Source organism: Schistocerca nitens, chromosome 6, assembly GCF_023898315.1.
Source record: "Schistocerca nitens isolate TAMUIC-IGC-003100 chromosome 6, iqSchNite1.1, whole genome shotgun sequence".
In the NCBI taxonomy this organism is placed as follows: Eukaryota; Metazoa; Arthropoda; class Insecta; order Orthoptera; family Acrididae; genus Schistocerca; species Schistocerca nitens.
This window is the reverse complement of record NC_064619.1, coordinates 621,665,051-621,684,867: the sequence shown is the minus strand read 5'-3', so window position 1 is coordinate 621,684,867 and position 19,817 is coordinate 621,665,051. Positions and strand designations below refer to the sequence as shown.

The following is a 19,817-nucleotide window of genomic DNA, read 5'->3' as shown; positions in this document are numbered from 1 at the left end:
TTCATCCTCCCTTTTACCTTGCCTACTGTCAGAAGTTTCAACACTGCAATCCAAAGCCTGGTACACTATTTCTTCCAAAACATGCTTCACTTTTTCTAGCTTCCGTTTGTCATATGATGCCTTGTTGTGATTTGGAATGGTATGAAGTTTTAAGGGAGAGAACTCCAAATCATCTAAAGTTTTATTTGCATCCTTGATACTTTGACTATTTAGTACTGACTCATGAAATGTCACCTCCGTGTCACTGGCATCACTTTCATTTCCATAACTGATTTCAGTTTTTAGTCCCCAAATCTGTCGACAAATCTCACACCATGTTGTACAAAGTTTTTGCCTGGTTTGACATCAATTCTCTAGGCACTTAATGATTTAGAAAAAGCCAAAACTCTGACCTCACGGTTTTTTTTTTTTTTTAAAGTATCACAAGAAGTTCTTTGATGGCTTTCAAAGACCTTTAGGTAATAGTAACTACGATGTCCACATATAGTTATGTTCTTGATCACCTGCAAGGTTTATGCTGGACCATAACACTACAAAATCTAGTTGGTCTTCACTTAGCTCTTAAAAATGTTAAAGAGTTTTTACTTAGGTGGAGGTTGTCAAATGACATAGCACTGTTAAGTAACTTTCCAGCACTAAATGAATTCATATTTTCCACTGTAAGTATCTGAACACTACTTCACTTAAACACACACTACATTACAAATAGAATAATAAATGGCTGCTGCATAAACAAATATGACCTATCTCACAGAAAGGTAAAGAGCAACTGAGACCAAATGGACAGATTGTTGCACGTAAGTGATACTCAACAATACATGGCAGTGACTTTTGCAGTGTTTTCATTTATGTTTTCAGGTTTGAAGCAAGCTACTGCAGACACACAGAACACTATCACAGTGAGCTGGTAGTTAGCTGCACAGATAAACGCAATATATTGTAGTCTTTCAAAAATCACTTAATAAAATGAAACAAATTTTTCACGCTTAAAATTAATTTGTCTGCCTAGAATAACTGATATTTAAGTATGCTAATTTGGGACCCCTGGATCTGAGGCTCCGGCCATTAAACCTGGCTCAACTTACTTGGAACAACTTTTTTTTCCCCCCCCATCACAGTAAAATTTTTTTTTATTCTCAATTTATTGGTGTCCATTCACACAAAACCCATTAATATTTTTATTTTACTATAATGCTTACAATCTTAGGAATTTTTTTAAGACCACAACTAGGTTCCCAGAAAGCTGGCAAAATCTAGTATAAGTGTTTTACTACATTTTAGTAATTTTTCCAAAAAATTGGAAAGTGATATACATTATACTTTTTTTGTAATTTTTATGTCAAGTACCACTTTGCACGGACATTCGCACAAAGCCAAATTAGCTATCACTATACTGAAAATTCAATATAAAAAAAGTTTTAGCCTGAGACTAAAAAGAATTTGCAGAAGTTCCTTATAGGGATATGCAAATATACGAAGTTTCAAAAATTTGAAGTGGGGGTTCCAAATCTTAGAATTATTGAGTCATTTCACATGGAATGACCCTCTTCCTTTCCTTGTAGCTTTTGTACTGCGCTAACTAAATTTGTCCAACTCCTTTCTAAATTATCTACACTGAAGATACAAAGAAACTGGTTCACCTGGCTAATATCGTGTAGGGGCCCCGAAAGCACGCCCCCACAACACAATGTGGCATGGACTTGACTAATGTTTGAAGTAATGCTGGAGGGAATTGACATCATAAATCGAGCACTGCTGTCCATAAATCTGTAAGAGCATGAGGGGGTGGAGATCTCTTCTGAACAGCATGTTGCAAGGCATCCCAGATATGCTCAATAATGTTCATGTCTGAGGAATTTGGTGGCCAGCGGAAGTGTTTAAACTCAGGAGATTGTTCCTGCAGCCACTCTGTAGCAATTCTGGATGTGTGGGGTGTCACACTGTCCTGCTGGAATTGCCCAAATTCGCCGGAATCCACAATGTACATGAATATATGCAAGTGATCAGACAGGATGCTTACGTACACGTCACCTGTCAGAGTCGTATCTAGACGTATCAGGGGTCCCATATCACTCCACCTGTACACGCCCGACACCATTACAGAGCCTCCACCAGCAAGAACAGTCCCCTGCTCACATGCATGGTCCATGGATTCTTGAGGTTGTCTCCATACCTGTACAAGTCCATCCACTTCATACAATTTGAAACGAGACTCATCCGACCAGGCAACATGTTTCCAGTCATCAACAGTCCAATGTCGGTGTTGATGGGCCCAGGGGAGACACAAAGCTTTGTGCTGTGCAGTCATCAAGGGTACACGGGTGGACCTTTGGATCCAAAAGCTGATATCGAAGATGTTTCGCTGAATGGTTCACACTCTGACACTTGTTGATGGCCCTGAATTGAAATCTGCAGCAATTTGCGGAAGGGTTGCACTTCTGTCACATTGAACAATTTTTTTCAGTTGTCATTGGTCCTGTTCTTGCAGGATCTTTTTCTGGCCGCAGCAATGTCAGAGATTTGATGTTTTACCAGATTCATGATATTCACGTACACTCCTGGAATGGTTGTACGGGAAAATCCCCACTTCATCGCTACCTCGGAGATGCTGTGTCCCACCCCTCATGCACAAACTATAATACCACATTCAAATTCACTTAAATCTTGATAATCTAGCAATGTAGCAGCAGTAACCGATCCAACAACTGCGCCCAACACTTGTTGTCTTATATAGGCGTTGCCGACTGCAGTGCCATATTCTGCCTGTTTACATATCTTTGTACTTGAATATGCATGCCTGTATCAGTTTCTTTGGCACTTCAGTGTTTAACAGATCATAATGTGTACAGGAGTTGGACAAAAATATGGATGAGCAAAAAAACACATGAAGAATATGGCATAGGCAAACTGTCAGTCAAAACAGCTTCCAGTTAGTTTGGAATGGATAAATGCAGGTTCTGCATGGTTTTAAAGTGAATCTTATACCATTTTTCCTGCAAAACAGTGGATGAGGATAGTGACCACGCACCTTTCTCTCCAAAGAAGACCACAAAGGCTCAATAATATTGAGATCTGGTGACTGTAGTTAGTGGAGATGCAACAATTTGTCCTTGTGCTCCCAAAACCAGTCCTGTGTGACCAGTGACACTGTCATCTTGGAAAACAGCGGGGAACAAACAATATACCACGGGATGGACCCAAGTGATCACATAAACCTTGGTAGTAAAGCAACTTTACAGAGTACCATTAGCCCATGGAAAATCATCACATAACCATTAACACGTTTCACTCATGGGATATAAACTAACTCAGCCAGAAGTTGTAAACGATGTGAAACAAGGGGTATCTGACCAAATAACTTTCATTGATTGCTCCATAGTCCAGGTTTTATGGCTTTGGCATCATTTTTTTTTCCTGTTACAGTTATTTGCATCACTGATGAGTAGTATCAGAAATTGAACTGCTTTGCCATCTTAATGGCACGTATGTGTTACATTAACACTCCCATATGTGGCTGTGTTTCATTTACATGCCTACTATACATTTATGAAATAAACTCAACAGCAATACGAACACTAGCTAACACCTGCCTAGTTCAATTACTAGCCACTGCACATCATCACAATCGTTGCACTGTTTTTTCCTTCAGCCTGTGATAGGTAGGTGTTTAGTTTGTCAATATTTTCTTCTGCTGGGGAAATTATATTAGTCTCTGACAGAGTCACCAAACACTGTACTGAAATACACATTAATCCAGGCTCAACACTTTCATATTAATTATGGTATGGACAGAGCAACATAATTCAAGGAAAAAATAATTATATTAATGCTGCACAAACATAAAAACCAATGTCATCCACAATTAAAGACTTACATGCTATGCATTTTGAGGTTGGTGGCTTAGCTGCAGCCAAGTTCATTTTACAGTTGTTGACACAAGTAGATGACAAGAAGTGTAGAACTCTTAATCACAACTTTGAAAAGTAAATGCTGCAAGGGCAAGGGTGCACTTTCCATGTCTGATAATTAATAATAATTGTTGCTTGTAAGGTGGGAGAGAGGGGGGAGAGGGAAGGGGAGGGGTGAGAGATACGGAGGAAGAGGGGGCATGAGGAGGGGAGAGGGGGGGGGAGAAATATTTACCTGTAGTCGTTCTGGATCTGCATTCTGGCAGTCAATCAACTCCAAGAAGACAGCATCTTCCATGCCAGCAGATGCCTGCACAAGGCAATCAAGTGCCTTGTGATGATGACCAAGCTGTAATAATGCCAGACCATGCAAATATTTCCGTGAACTTGCATAAGATTCACACCAGCTGTCCAGAAGTCGCATGTACTGTTGTACCAGTGTACACTGTCCCACTGATAACAGAAAGTTTGGAAGATCAAAGTTATTCCACACTGGCCATAACTGCTGACACAATAACGTTGTATATGCTAGCATTGAACTGTGCCACATGGAAAAGTCTTCAATTGCCCAGTAATCCAACCACGTTCTTGCTGGCACTGTATTGTTCCACTGCTGCAAATATGCTTCCAGCACCGTGACAGTTCTCTGGTACGAAGAGGAACGGGACAGAGAGGTGCTTGCTTCAGATGTAAAATAACTGTCATGAGCTGACGATGGAGGACCTCCAAACATAATAGTCGTAGTACATGCCCACAGCAGAACAAAATATGACTGTGCAGCCAACACCACACTGGGGACCAAGGAATTATGCAAGACATCTGCATATTGTGAATCCACGATTTTGAACAGCAATTTCTTGTGGTAACACAGTAATAACTGCTGGAGCAAAAGAAGGCTCCTGCAAATTGAATACCTCACAGTAACAAATTGGTGCAAGCTCATTGCTATTGCAGGCACTGCCAGACTGCTGCTGTACACGTATTTGAGAGATGGCCCCAAATCTCTAAATGCCTCCTTCGTATTCTCATATGCTTCCCCTCTCAAAGAACATTGTTTCAGTGTGAGAGTATCAATGAGCAACACAAGTGTGGAATACAAATTTTTTATCCCATTCAATTTCTTTCCAATATTTATTAAAAAGTCATTGTCATACACAGCTCGTTCTGCAGTGAGTTCGTGTAACATAGCATCTGCCACCTGGTCTGGACTCTTTTGTTGCTGCATTTGCTCCATGAAATGCTCTTTCATATCTTCAGGTAGTCTATCTTCTAATGCGATCAATACTGACATCAAAAGAATCAAGTCCTGCATGACATCATATTGTTTTCGCTCTGGAGGAAGAAGGTGAAATGTCTGTTTGGCTATTAATTCCGATCCTGCCAGTAACATGTATTCTAATGTTTCCATTGGTCTCAATAGTGAATATTCCTGTTTCTTGACTAGCACTATTCCAGAACTATGTAAAGGTAACAAACCGAGTGGACGAGTATGTGCCTCATATAGCTGAACACAGCAAGAATAAAAACGTAGCCATGTCTGGTACACCAAGTCCAATTTATCAATGTCATTGAGTTCCTTGTTCAGTGGATCTTTATCAATTTCAGCCTCAATTGCTAATATAACAATCTGTTTCAGCCGCCTCAATGACAAAGAATAAGAAGCAGTAACTGTGCTACGGCGAAAAATGGTCACAGCTTTTGTAATGACAGACAGAGGAAATCTTCCCGGATAAAATATGTAATTCAGACATTCTTCTGCAATATCCATGCCAGCAGATACACACGCTTCAATACTCGGCAATTTTTCTAATAAAGAAAATTGCCAGCCATGATCTTTGTAGTTCAGTACGATGCTCGATACAAGAGTGTTACCTTCTGTTGTACGCCACAGAGCCCAAATGCGCTGTGATCCTATGGAAAGGTCAATTAAATCGTGTGGCAGAGCATCAATAACAAATACATTTTCAAAGACAAATGTCCCTTCTCGGTTTACCAGCTTTATTAAATGCACTTCAGAGAACTGAGAAAAGTTAAGGTAAACACAAAGTGTACAGACACCTTCATCTATGCCAGAAGTCTTCTTCATAATATGAGGCTGCACACCTTCTGTGGGTCGCACACCATTAACTGTTTTATTAGAAGCAATATCAATTTCTGCAAGACAGTCCGAGCTGTTGCACGACCACATTCGGAGAACACCATCTCGATGAAGGCTAAATAGGCCATAGTCGACATCAAATGCGTGTAGTACCATACTCACAGCCATTTCGTAGGCAGTTTTACCACGTAGAATTCCCTTCAAAAATCGAGGAAAAATTGAAGTCTCTTTTATTTCTTTTAAATCTACTTCACCGTTTTTGTCCATATCAACCAGCGTGATAGTCCCTGTCGAATAAGCTAAAGCAAATAAACACGATTTGTTCACTGTAAACAGAGACGCAGCACAGTGGGGCAATGGTGAATTTGTTGTTGTATGATCAATAACATAAAATGTACTGGGATCTTTTGCTGCACTCAGTGAGGCATCATGGAAAATGGACTTAAGTGATAAATCAGGATGATGTTTAGTAATATAATCCACACTATACATCTCATTGGGATGTGGGAAAGACAGCTTATGCACACTAGAGACTGTTGTCACTAATATAACAACACGTGATTTGGTCTCAAAAATGGAAATTCCTTCCAGTATTGGAGAATTTTGAAACTTGTAACGCACACTGTCGCCAGCTAAATTAAAATCCAAACTATTTTCTGCAATTTCAAGGACATCATGACAGATGCGCCAGTATATAAATCTATTTCTCGTAAATGTACCATTAACTTCTTTATACGAGTAGCCCCCCGACTTCTCTGGTACTTTTATGTCCCTCAAAGTGCTTTGTGAACTTCCTACATTAACTGTGATCTCTTTCCACTTTTCAGCTGTTGTTCTGTGGGGTAGCACTTCTCTGAAACTCAAGTTGTAGGTACCAACAGTGCTGAGGCTCTCCATGTTGAATATCCTGTCCAAATAAATCTGTGTAATGTGTGTCCTTTATGGCAGCTTCAGTAGCTGAAACAGACAGAACAGAATTCCTGTAGTTCTTGTACATGAAAGCCACTAGTAATAAAATTAAACAATACTTGTACGTAATAATGGTGAATGGACTCAGTGAATAACTGTAAAAAATATATAAATAAATAAAAAATAAAATAAAACAGTGCGCTTACAGATTGAGAATCTAGCACAGAAATGACACAACAAATTATTACTTGTGTTCTCAACGGCATACACTCACCAGATATTAATGTCTGATGAGTAGCAACTTACTTGTTAATGTTCAAAAGATGTCATGAGGAAAATAAGTTTTGGTAAAACAAAGACTAGTTAAAATCAATAGTAATAATAATAACATTCCTTGTACATGCAAATATGTACCCACCACTAATTTTCTACATTATTGCTATCGCAATAGTTCTTAGACACCTTTCATCAAAGAAACTTGTAATCTATGACAATAAGTTGATGACCTTATTTTTGCTCTTTTTGTTTCTCCATTTGTCATCATTATGTAAACACTACTCAGCACAGAGTCACTTGAGATGCTGAAAGATGTGATTAGCAATGACAGCTGAAGGAAGGAAACTGTTACTAGTCAGGAGCACAGAGATATCACTGCCTGTGCCAAACAGATACACCTTAAACAAAATGTGTCCAAACTGCCGTTGTACCTGTTCTAAACTTTAGGCTTCAACTGGTGCCCAGAAATTGACGCCTAATGACTTGTTTTGCCTGATCCCTGCTTGAGAGTTGTACTCTCCTCAGGTGTTGGGCAGTTAAGCCAAGATCCCTGTGCCCTGCATCACATCCTGTCCCACTATAACGCTTATGCTTAACAGGCACATTATGATTACAGAGGACTGGTGCCACAGGCCAGTCCACAGCTTGGGTACCATGAGCTCTTAGTGCCTGCACACCAAAGTGTTCCAGTATGATAATGCACAAGAGTTCGTTACAAATAAAAATCACACAAGTGCACAAAATAGAATTAAAGAAAATTATTTCCATGGATATGGTTTCTGTGCACAAGAAACTTTGTCTGCAAGTTTGCAAGTTACAACTGCTCTATGCTGCTCCTGCTTTCCTCCTGACACAGTCTGACAGTGAAATGGGTTTTTCAATATGGCTTCGGTTGAAGCTAAAGATGCTCTCTCCACACCTTCCTTTATGTGTCATATTAATAATGGCTGAATAACACAAACTACTCAATAAAAAGAAATAAATAATGTATATACTGAACAGATAGTTATGTAGTAAATCTGCATTATAAAACAACTCAGAATGCTGCGGTTCCTTTTGTATCAAATCAATTAGAGACCGAGCGAGGTAGCGCAGTGGTTAGACACTGGACTCGCATTTGGGAGGACGACGGTTCAATCCCACCTCCGGCCATCCTGATTTAGGTTTTCCGTGATTTCCCTAAATCGCTCCAGGCAAATGCTGGGATGGTTCCATTCAAGGGCACGGCCGACTTCCTTCCCTAATCCGATGAGACCGATGACCTCGCTGTCTGGTCTCCTTCCCCAAAAACCAACCAAATCAATTAGATTACACCTAGTTTTGACTGGAAGGATAGTCTGCAATGTTGTTTGCTCTCTCATATAGGCTAATTGGGAAAGGATGATGAAGACATACTAATCATGAAATAATTCTGATGTGCTTGCAGCAGATAATTAAATGAAGGCAACAGGGAGTTATTCCGAAATAAATGCCACAGGTGTTCTCAGCTGTGTTCCATGTCAGATTTATAAAGAGGCTACTAGACTTCAACCACAAATACTAATAGAATTAAAAAAAAAAGGCCTTTTAGAAGAAACCATGCACTTGTAGGTCAGAAATCAAATCCACATACGTTTAGAGACATTTATTTTCCTTCGATTAACGTCGGAAGTAAAACGCCAAACAAAAAACAAACAATAAACATCACATCAGAGAATTCAGCTACTCGTCCAAAGAACAAACAACACACTTCACTGGTCAGTCTCTTTTTCCCACACTGCCCCCCCCCCCTTAAAGTATGGAGCACCTGGAATGTAGGAGTACTTGAATTTGACTTGTCATCCAGCTCTTGTACAGATGACTGGTTGACGTGTTGATGTGAGCACAGGTGTGACTGGTTGTTCTATAGTCCTCTTGCATCTTGGTGTTGTCTCTTCAGTTCAAATGGGTGTAGGCTCGCCTGACCCTTGATAATCCTGAACTGGAGGAGTGTTTTAATGCATTGGCGATGGTAAGGTCCATGCTGGTTTCCCTCTTTCAATGGAAAATGTGACAACTTTTTCAATTTTGCGAGATGTCTATAGTATGGGCATTATGTCACAGTATTTGAAAGGGCCCAGTATAAGGAGGTTGTAGGGTAGCCCGTAAGGCGTCTGTGAGCAATGTGACTTGTGCGCAATCCGTTGAGGCTTTGTGCATGAAGACCAGATGTTCACTATGGCAGGATGCTGGTGGCCCTCTCATTCTTGCTACATGGTCGTGAATGTACTGTACCAGCAGTGGTAGCTCCGTTTGTGGTTGTAGTGGTGCCGCTGTGAGATAGTCTGCAAGAATTCTCAGTAGTTCTCCATAAACCATCTCCACCACTGATGCGCCTATATCACGCAGTCCATAAACCTAGAAGTACTAGTGGTAGTACCTCCGTCCAGCTTGAGGACCGCCTTCAGTGTTCTGTGCCACCTTTCCGCCATCCCGTTGCTTGTTGGGTGATAACTGGTTGTATGAATCCACACAGTCTAGCTAATTCATTGAACTGATCAGACTTTAATTGTCGGCAAGATGCAGCGGCACAATTCAGCATCAGCTCCATCAAAAACTGTGATGCATGTTTGTCACCTTCTGTTGTGTCACTCATATTAGTAGCTGCTACGCATGTCATAGTGGTTGATTCCAATGAGGCGTATGCTCTATCAGTTAGTTACTTGCAGGAATTTATTCAATGGTTGTCCTTCATATGCTATTAATGTCAACTGTACTTGTGTCGGAAACTATTGTCGCCAGATATGTAGCAGCAACTCATTAGATATTATGCTACAGTCCACTATCACTCGCAAATGTCTCCAAAACTCCAAAGGGGCTTCTGTCTCCACGTTTCTCCTGGTAAAGCACTTGTGAAAGCCTCTGCTCGGGTAGCTTCATGCAGTAGCGAAGTCTTCAGGGCGAGGTATGCTTGTTGATGGGGTGGGTGTAGAATCACATTGGAAACTATTGTCGTCACTGTCTGGTGCAAATTGCTAATTACCAGTGTAAATTGTTCACGGTCCTCTGTGATCCGTTGTTGTGCGAAAAAGCTTTCCAAAACTGCAAACCATATGTTCGGTTGTGAGGGTGTAAATGGAGCTGCCTGCAATTGTAGGCGTGGCGCAGTTGGCACGAACAAAAATGTAGCAGAAAATTTTCGGTACGTGTGTGCACTCACGGCGCTGTAGTTATTGCTGAGTTTGTGATATCGTCGTGTCCGTCTTGCTGTCATCTCTCATCGTCGACTGCTCTGAAAATTCAATCTCTTTTTGCAGCTGCAGGATCTAGTTTGTGATATCGTCATGTCCGTCTTGCTGTCATCTCTCATTGTCGACTGCTCTGAAACTTCAATCTCTTTTTGCAGCTGCAGGATCTCGTCATTGACGGTTTGTAAAAAATTATTTGTGCCTTCTATGTTTAACGGATGTAATCAAAAAATGTTGTTGCAACTTACACTGGTCTTGTTTTCAGGGTCATCAATTATGTAGATCAAAAATCAGATCCACATACACTTAGAGACATTTATTTTACTTGGATTAACATCAGAAGTAAAACTCTACACAAAGAATAAACTTCAAACCAGAGAAATCAGCTACTCGTCCAAAGAACAAACAATGCACTTCACTGGTTGGTCTCTTTTTCCTACAAGCTATATGGTGGGGCAGTCAATGTATAGATGCAGAAGGTAATGTCATTTTCCCACCCATCACACAGCCATATTTTGTTACAACTAATGAGAAGGCTTCATCACAGCTTTGAACAAATGAATGCTGTTGTCACAAATCTACTCCTATTCTGATCATCATACATGTAGAAGTATAAAAAACCAATGACTATCAAACATCGGTAAAAGTTATCTATTGGATGCCCCTTGCATTTTTCAATATGGTGTGGATGTAAACATTAGGCTTCGCTACCAGTGAATTTGTTATCACAACCAAATTTTCTGCCCATCACATTTGTTGATTTCCCAATTCACAACCAATTTGTCACCTTACAAACCAACTTACATCTCGAGCATGTAGATCAGTCTAGCACCACGACCAAGATTTCGGGAGGGGGGGGGGGGGGGGGAATGAAATCCGTAAGTTTAGGTGTATGTGTCAATATTGTTCCAAGTTCACTATGAAATTGCATTCTACAAGGCTCACTCAGGTTCAACAACACAGCAGTGGATCCTATTTTGCTATATTACTGTTGTATCATATTTGAAATTGGAAACGATCTAAAATAAGAGATGTTTCAGAAGGAATAGTACATAAATATATAACATGCATCCTATTTTTATTGGTTACAGAGAAAAAACAGTTAGAATGTAACCCAAGCACTCACAGGAATAACTGAAGACAAATCGTAATATTTTAATTCGATTTTCATAAATTTCACCTTCGACTTCAATGCGATCCTGAATTATCTTGATGACACCACATGAAGCTCTTCTAATGTCATCCTTTAATTCTTTTGTATGAGCAGCACTATTAATTACACAAACAATCTATTAGTCTCTTATGTTTACTTTTGGCCTTTCAACCACCGCTACAGTCAAAAACCTAAAGGGGTAAGGTCCAGGGACCCTGGTTGACTATTTCTAGGAGTGCATAGTTTCACAGGGATATGACTATCTATACTGTCATACCATAAAGGCATTAGAGTTTTGGTCAGACCACTGATACGAGTTACAAGTGTTACTGATACTGTCACGAATTGCTTCCATCAGTAAACAGTACTGATAGGATTACCTGGCGATTTGGAATTAGGCTGTCAAAAAGTTTCAAGTGTCTACCTTCATCTCTTTCTCAAAGGTGTAAGATGCACTGCAGATGATAAGGCCAGAGGGGCTGTTCAAGTATACATCCACAACATACTTGGTGTGGAAAACTAATACAGTGCCTGTAGAAATTCTGAAGGATTATATTCTACCAATTATAGAGGGTGAGTCAAAAAGGACTTTGCTTCTTTGGATGAATGTAGAAATTTATTGAGATAACTTACAGAATCAGCAGAGGCTTCATTTTGTACAAAACATCAAGTTGCACATAATAGTGAGAAGTGTCATTTCAGTTCACTATGACTAACATTTGTGATGTGGCAAGCATTCCACCAGCAACAAATTTCTTCCCACAATCATTGCAGGAAATCGGACGTAACTTGTGCAATCGTCTCAACAAAGTTCTTGCGCCAAGAGCAAATTTTACACCGACTTTTGAGGTTCTTTAGCATATTTGGAAAATTGTGAAATTCATGCCGAACAGTTGTTTCAGAATTTGTTTCATGAAAACAAAACATACAGCAAACACAACCTGCATCAGTGAAATTAACCATTCTATCTGTGCACTATGTTGGCATTCCTCATGGTGGAATGAGGTACTGATGCACTATGTGAATCAAACTTTGTGCTGTTTGCTACAAAATGACATCTACCAATTCTGTAATTTATCTCAATACATTTCTATGTCATTCCAAATTTGTAAAGTCCTTCCTGACTCACTCTGTTTGATGTCTCCTACTTCATCTGTTCTGCACATGGAACATTCTGCTAAAATTTGACAACTGGGCATTGTACCAGTCTTAGGCAGTTTAGCGAAAACCTGAAAAAGCACACTTGAATCTGGTTTTAGGAAGTAGTTTACAGTATTCTATACTGGCAGCCACAGTACTTCCATTACAAAATTCGCACACAAATATAATACCAGCACACTCAACATATGTAAATACATGCGGCACTTTTAAATAATGTAGTAGACTTGGTCAACAAATCACAATCACAGTTGAAAAACTCAGTTGTGTAAACTCAAGCAATGCTCCATGTCTTGAACTTCAAAACAGAAATGACAATCAATAAATAAGTCCCTAGAGCGAAAACTTATCACTGTAACCACTAAAAATTGGACACGTCTTTAACAAAATGTTTTATCCTAATTAATCTTTACACCCAGCTCCTATAATACATACTATTCCTTCTGAAATACCCTGCATACTATTTGCCCAAATGTTTCCAATTTCTGCTGACTAGGCATGTAAACGAGATCCGAACTGAGGAGGAAGAAAGAAAAAAGCTAAGGGACATACAACTTTCACTTCTACTTTTGTACACCAATTTTCCTGCTCCCAAGTACAGTACTCCAATTATAAAATCAAAAGTGAATATGTAGTAGCATAGTTTGTCTGTTACAGGTATAATATGTATATGGGCTTTGCCCATGCAAAGAACTGCATTGTTGTTTTCAGATTGTAAGTGGTTATTGATGACAAATTTCTTAAGGAAATGGATCAACACTGTACAGACTTCCTAGTGAAACAAAAGGCCCACACTTCCGTTACAATTAAAATGCATGTTTTACATTGTAATAGACCCTATTGTTTACAGAATTATCCATCTGCATGTGTAACTGATGAAGGAAGTGTCAAGAAGTTTTACTTCATTACACTTTTAGCTTAGAGATTTTCATCTAATTTCATCAACAAAGTTCTAAAGATAGCCTGTCAAAACAGACTGTTGTGTCTCTATTTATAAAAACAAACATCAAAATGCACATAACAGCCATTAAAGGGACATCATCATCATTGTGTGTGTGTGTGTGTGTGTGTGTGTGTGTGTGTGTGTGAGAGAGAGTGAGAGAGAGAGAGAGAGAGAGAGATATATTAGGGAGGGGGGTATTACAGAAGCGTCCAATTCCACCCATCTGCTTTGACCCGTGACGTCATCAATACGGCGGAAATGGCTGTTCTAAGCATCTCCAATATGGTGAGTATGTTGTCACTACATACACATGGCAACAATCACGAAAGAACATATAAAGAAGACAATAACATCTTCCTCCAAAAATACAATCATACCAATGGGACAGCCACGGCAATTTGGAGGTTTTATGGTGGCGACAATATATATATATATATATATATATATATATATATATATATATATATATATAACAGGAGAAAAAAAAACACAATCCCAAATCACAAAAAAATAAAACCATTACAACATTCTGCTACACCAACTAAATCTACAGGAACCTGACACTTCCCTTGACACACTTAGGTCAACCACAGCCAATGATACAAAAACACCACCACCTACATACAACTAGAACCACGAAAATAGGAATCGGACATTTCCCTTATCATATATAGATCAACCATAGCTGACAATACCAAAAAACCAATACCTACAGCTTCCACTCTCGCGGGCATGCATTCAATCAGGTGTTGGAAGATTTCTTGGGGAATGGCAGCCCATTCTTCATGGAGTGCTGAATGGAGGAGAGGTACTGATGTCGGTCAGTGAGGTCTGGCATGAAGTTGGCATTCCAAAACATCCCAAAGGTGTCCTATAGAATTCAGGTTAGGACTCTGTGCAGGCCAGTCTCTTACAGGGATGTTGTTGTCGTATAACAATTCCGCGACAGGCCGTGCATTATGAAGGGGTGCTCGATTGTGTTGAAAGATGCAGTCAGCAGCCCCAAACTGTTCCTCAACAATGGGAAGCAAGGAGGTGCTTAAAACATCAATGTAGGCCTGTGCTGTGATAGTGCCACGCAAAACAACAAGGGGTGCAAGCCCCCTCCATGAAAATCACCACCACACCATAACACAACCGCCTCCGAATTTTACTGCTGACACTACCAACGCTGGCAGATGACATTCACCGGGCATTCGCCATACCCACACCCTGCCATCTATCATCACACTGCGTACCGCGATTCGTCCCTCCACACAACGTTTCTCCACTGTTCAATCGTCCAATGTTTATGCTCCTTACACCAAGCGAGGCGTTGTTTGGCATTTACCGGTATGATGTGTGGCTTATGCGCAGCTGCTCAACCATGAAGTCAGAGTTTTCTCACCTCTAGCCTAACTGTCATAGTACTTGCAGTGGATCTTGATGAAGTTTGGAATTCCTGTGTGATGGTCTGGACAGATGTCTACCTACTACACATTATGACCCTCTTCCAATGTCAGCAGTCTCTGTCAGTCAACAGCCTGTACGCTTTTGTGCTGAACATGTCCCTGCACTTTTCCACTTAACTATCAGATCGCAAACAATGGACCTAGGGACGTTTAGGAGTGTGGAAATCTCATGTACAGACGATGACCCAATTGACATCCAATCACCTGACCACATTTGAAGTCCATGAGTTCCACGGAGCACCCCATTCTGCTCTCTCACGGTGTCTAATTACTACTGAGGTCACTCATATGGAATACCTGGCAACACAAAGCATCTAATATGAAAAATGTATGTTTTTAGGGGTGTCCGGATACTTTTGATCACATAGTGTATATTGGTCAACCATAACTATTGATACCAAAAGAACCAACAGCTACAACTATGAAAAATAAAAGCAAAATCACAACACCTCAAAAACCCAAAAATCCCTACACACACACACACACACACACACACACACACACACACACACCTGGTCTGAGAACTCTGGTCAGCCTCATGTTGTTGCAACATATACCACACTTCACGATCTCGGTAATCAGTTCAAATAACGAAGTCACACAATAAATTAAATGTATTTCCACACAACAAACAGAAAACCAATAATACCTAACGAAAATGCTGAACACACAAATTGATAACTCACTGAAAAAAACTTCCAAACCTTACGTCCCAAACTAAAGACACTGCCAACAACTTCACACATCCAACATCACAGCTCAAATGAACCCAATACAACACACACACACACACACACACCACTTGAGAGCACCATCAAACACAGGACGACATCTCCAAGCATAACCAACTCATAATCTTTGCGCCGTAATGACATCACACACCAGAACACCCTTACTGCACAGATCAAAGCAGATGGGTGGAATTAGATGCTTCCATTGACCCAAGGGGTGGGGAGGAGGGGGGGGGGGAAGGAATTCACAGGCAAGAGAATCAGCAGATAACAATATCTTCTGTAAGTTATAAATTATCAATCATCAACATAAAACATAATATGGTAATAAACTTATTGGATAAATTATGAATGTAAAAAAAGATGTGCAGGCAACACCAGATGTTGATGGATAACGTGAGCAAAACTGTGGCGCATTCAGTCTATTAATGCCGGACATTGGCTCTGACCAATGATGAGAGAATGTTGTGGCATGTGATCCATATGTGCACAAACAGAAATAGAACACAACAATGACAATTTTGGAAATGTTACACATTTCACCCCAGTTGCATTTTTCAATCTGGCAAAAGCATAAACATTAGGTTTCACTACCGATCAATTTGTTACCACAAGACTTTTAGCTTTCACATTCTTTGGCTTTGCTAATTCACAACTAGGCTATGTTGTCATCTTCCAAGATAACATAGTTCATGGGTTGCAATGCAGATCAGTCAGCCACCACAAGGAAGATTTCAGGGGGATCCAATACTTCCTACTATGTTTTGGGATAGTGACAGACTATTCATAGCATACCGAGGTCTAAGTTAAGGTGGAGCGTGGCAGTGTGGCTGTCTGTTCACAAAATTAATGAATTTGAATACAAAATCTGAATTGTGGTGATACATTAATCTGTGTTGTAGACTGACGCCCAGATTAACTTAAGAGGTGACAGTTATTGCGAACTGCCAAAGCCAAGAGATGTGATGCCATGAGAATAACTAATTCTTGTTACGCATGTAACATTTCAGTGAATGGTTTATGTCCACCAATTTGATGATGCCAAGGGTCGCAGCATACTGGCGGTATTGGCAGTTTCAGTATTTCCAGAAATAATTTAGGTACAATGATGTCAAAGTGAAATCTCATTTAAAAGGTAGGATAGCCCGTATAATTTCATCATACATTCTATTTAGTAAAATATTCAAGAGACAGGCGAAATGAGTAAAGTCTTAAAACGACAATACGTTACTGGGTAGTAAATAAAATGGCTTTTGAAGAACTGTAGCCTATGGATTGAAAAAAATTACTTAGGCCTACTCAGAAGAATTCAACTTTTGATACTTAAAGTTATGGAATTCTTTTTGTTTAACTTGAGGCACGTTAAATTCATATATGAAGTAGACTACTGCAAGATTATGTTTAAAAAATGAAAATACGTCCCGAGACCAAAATTCGGATTGGTGTTTGATGCAAAAATGTTGGAGTGGATATGACTGTCAAATAAAGGCATTGGTAACACACTGAACTGTTGCATAGCCAAATGTTTAGTTCACGCCATATCATAAAACACGATTTGTTATTTTTAACGCAATTTTCATCGTAAAAACTAACAGGCCTACTGCAAAGTAAATCCAGGAAAGGTTTATTTGATAATGGAGAAGTCTTCGAGGAGTATTTTGATGATGAGAGAGTACTTGAAAGTTGTAAACATGCCAAATTCGTCAATCTGTTCCATATGAAAAACATTCTTTACATCCATTGCCAGGTTGACAGGAGAAAGAAATCTGGTGCAGACTCGAAATCTTTTCAAACTGGGATGTGATTACACTTAATAAATCAATGTTACATACATTAATACCAGTATAATGTAAAGCTGTGTACATTTGTGAACAGGCAGTGGGTGACAGTTTGCTACCCAAAACCATCTTACTACGACTGTAAAACCTAACAGGCATTACATTTGCTTCGAGTGTTAAGAGCTGATGTTCACCCTGCCAACGTTTGAAATGATTTAAACCTACTTAGCAATACAATCAACAGTAAGGATTCCATTTGAGCCCCGTGTAAACAATCTACTGATGGTGTTAAAACGTAAACTGTTAACATTTAAACGAATTACACAATGAAACCACTGAATTTAATCAAAATACGTGCTCACAAAGCACCTGCCATGCTTGATTCATACTTACAAAGTTCACATGGTTTTCAGTTGATGCTCAGACGAAGTCAATCCATGCACAAAATCCGCATCAATAACACAACAAGGCAGATAATCACACAGCATAACGTGTTGTGATCTCACACGAAAACTTATGGTTCCTTACAAAAACTTTTAAGACTGAAACGATGGACCTACACAGGTTAAAACAAATCACACACACTACAGTTAGTGGTTCTTACAGTACCGCCAGTCCACATTACACAATATTCCTTATCGGATTGATATTTTATTGAATCGATAAAATGCATTCTACACATCCCAAAAATACAAAAGCAAAAATGTACATTCTAATTTTGTAACACACTCAACGTCGCGCCATAACCAAAGCTCTCCCACACACATCTTATCTTTGAGAAGCAACAGTGTAGTGGTGGGGGAGGTGTGCAGACAATAACAAGAATGTGAAGTCGAGTAAAGGAAGAATTTCATTTTTATTTGTACCTGGTGAACAACGAAGTGTGTAAAAAATTATTTCTACTTTACGACGTATCAAACTGTACGTCTTATGTACATGCTTCTGCTGGTGTAACAGGGACTCCATAAAGATAATATATACTGCATGTGAAATTCAAGATTAACTACAATACTGTCAGTCCAGTCCCAGAAGCACAGTTGTATTTGGTACAGTACAGCACAGTACATACGGTACTGAAAAAAATAAAGTTATTTCTAATTTATTAGATTCTGAAATGTACAAGATGAGCCCTAAACCTAGCAACAAGGATCCATATGATGATGAGCGTTCTACATATGTAGGCAAGTATCGTTGAAACCGTGTGGTAATATGATGTGATACGAAACCGTATGGATAAAACAGAAGCACAAAATTGGAAGATAAAGATATAAGTCAGAGCATTTACTTGCAAGCAAAAGAAAGAAAAACAGCTTTTGCTTCAGATTGTATAGTGTGTTAATTGCAAGTTGGTAGATTTTCTGAAGGGAGTAGCGGGGAACTGAGGAAACAACCCGGACCACACACTGATCGCGATAGTGAGGCAGCGCTGACAAACGTAGAATATGCATCGTACATGTACGATAATTTAAGATGGTGCAACAACATGCGATTCACCTTTCCGATCACACGTCTCTTGTATGATTTTTCGAAACGCGTGTTATTTTTAACATTTCACCTTTTTATTATTGTAATTTTTGACAATTTATTTCACAAACACGTTTTTGAGCAGCTTACATGTCTGTCCAGCTGTGGGATTCCTCAGTTTCATCACATAGCAGCTGCATAAGTAAACTTAGATTATTCCCTGGGATGAATACCCTGAGGAATTCACCATACTGACTGCTTTCCATCCTGCGCAGTGCTCATACATAAGGCAAAATGATTACAGTTAACTTGTTGACTCAGGTGAGTACAATGAGCGATTTATAGGGTGTTAAGTAGCGCAGCATTGTGTCAATGAAAACAGAAGACATTGGTAGTGTTCTAGTGCTCCCAAGAAATCTACAACCGGGGTGTTTAAATGCAAGAGGCGAAAACAAAAACACGGAAAAGTCTGGGAAACTAATCATGAAATTAAAGGTTGGCTATGCACCGATGAACCGAACTCTGAAACGGCTGGATGTAGAATCTATTACATAAATTTTGCGTCTGAGTTGAGATATGTTGAAAAACATGCTAAAAGTGAAAATCGTGTCAAAAAAGTGAATGAAATGTCATCTAAAACCCAGACAATTTTGAGTACATTTGTGAAATCAGCTGAAACTGATGCATATTTAAATAATCAAGCTCACACTGCTGCAATGAAATTGGTAGGATTCGTGGCCAA

The 19,817-nt window shown here is 39.5% G+C and overlaps 1 protein-coding gene across 1 annotated transcript in view; it reads right to left on the bottom strand.

Moving 5' to 3' along the window:
* Positions 1-18,368, bottom strand: part of LOC126262344 (nuclear pore complex protein Nup160 homolog) — an 82,756-nt gene extending 64,388 nt beyond the window's left edge. Inside the window, exons 1-2 of the mRNA XM_049958914.1 lie at positions 18,005-18,368; positions 4,144-6,963 (exon numbers count right to left, since the gene is read on the bottom strand). Of these exons, the coding sequence (XP_049814871.1) occupies positions 4,144-6,903 (2,760 nt within the window). The 5' untranslated portion in view covers positions 6,904-6,963; positions 18,005-18,368. The remainder of the gene's footprint in view (positions 1-4,143; positions 6,964-18,004) is intronic.
* Positions 18,369-19,817: the final 1,449 nt, after the last annotated feature.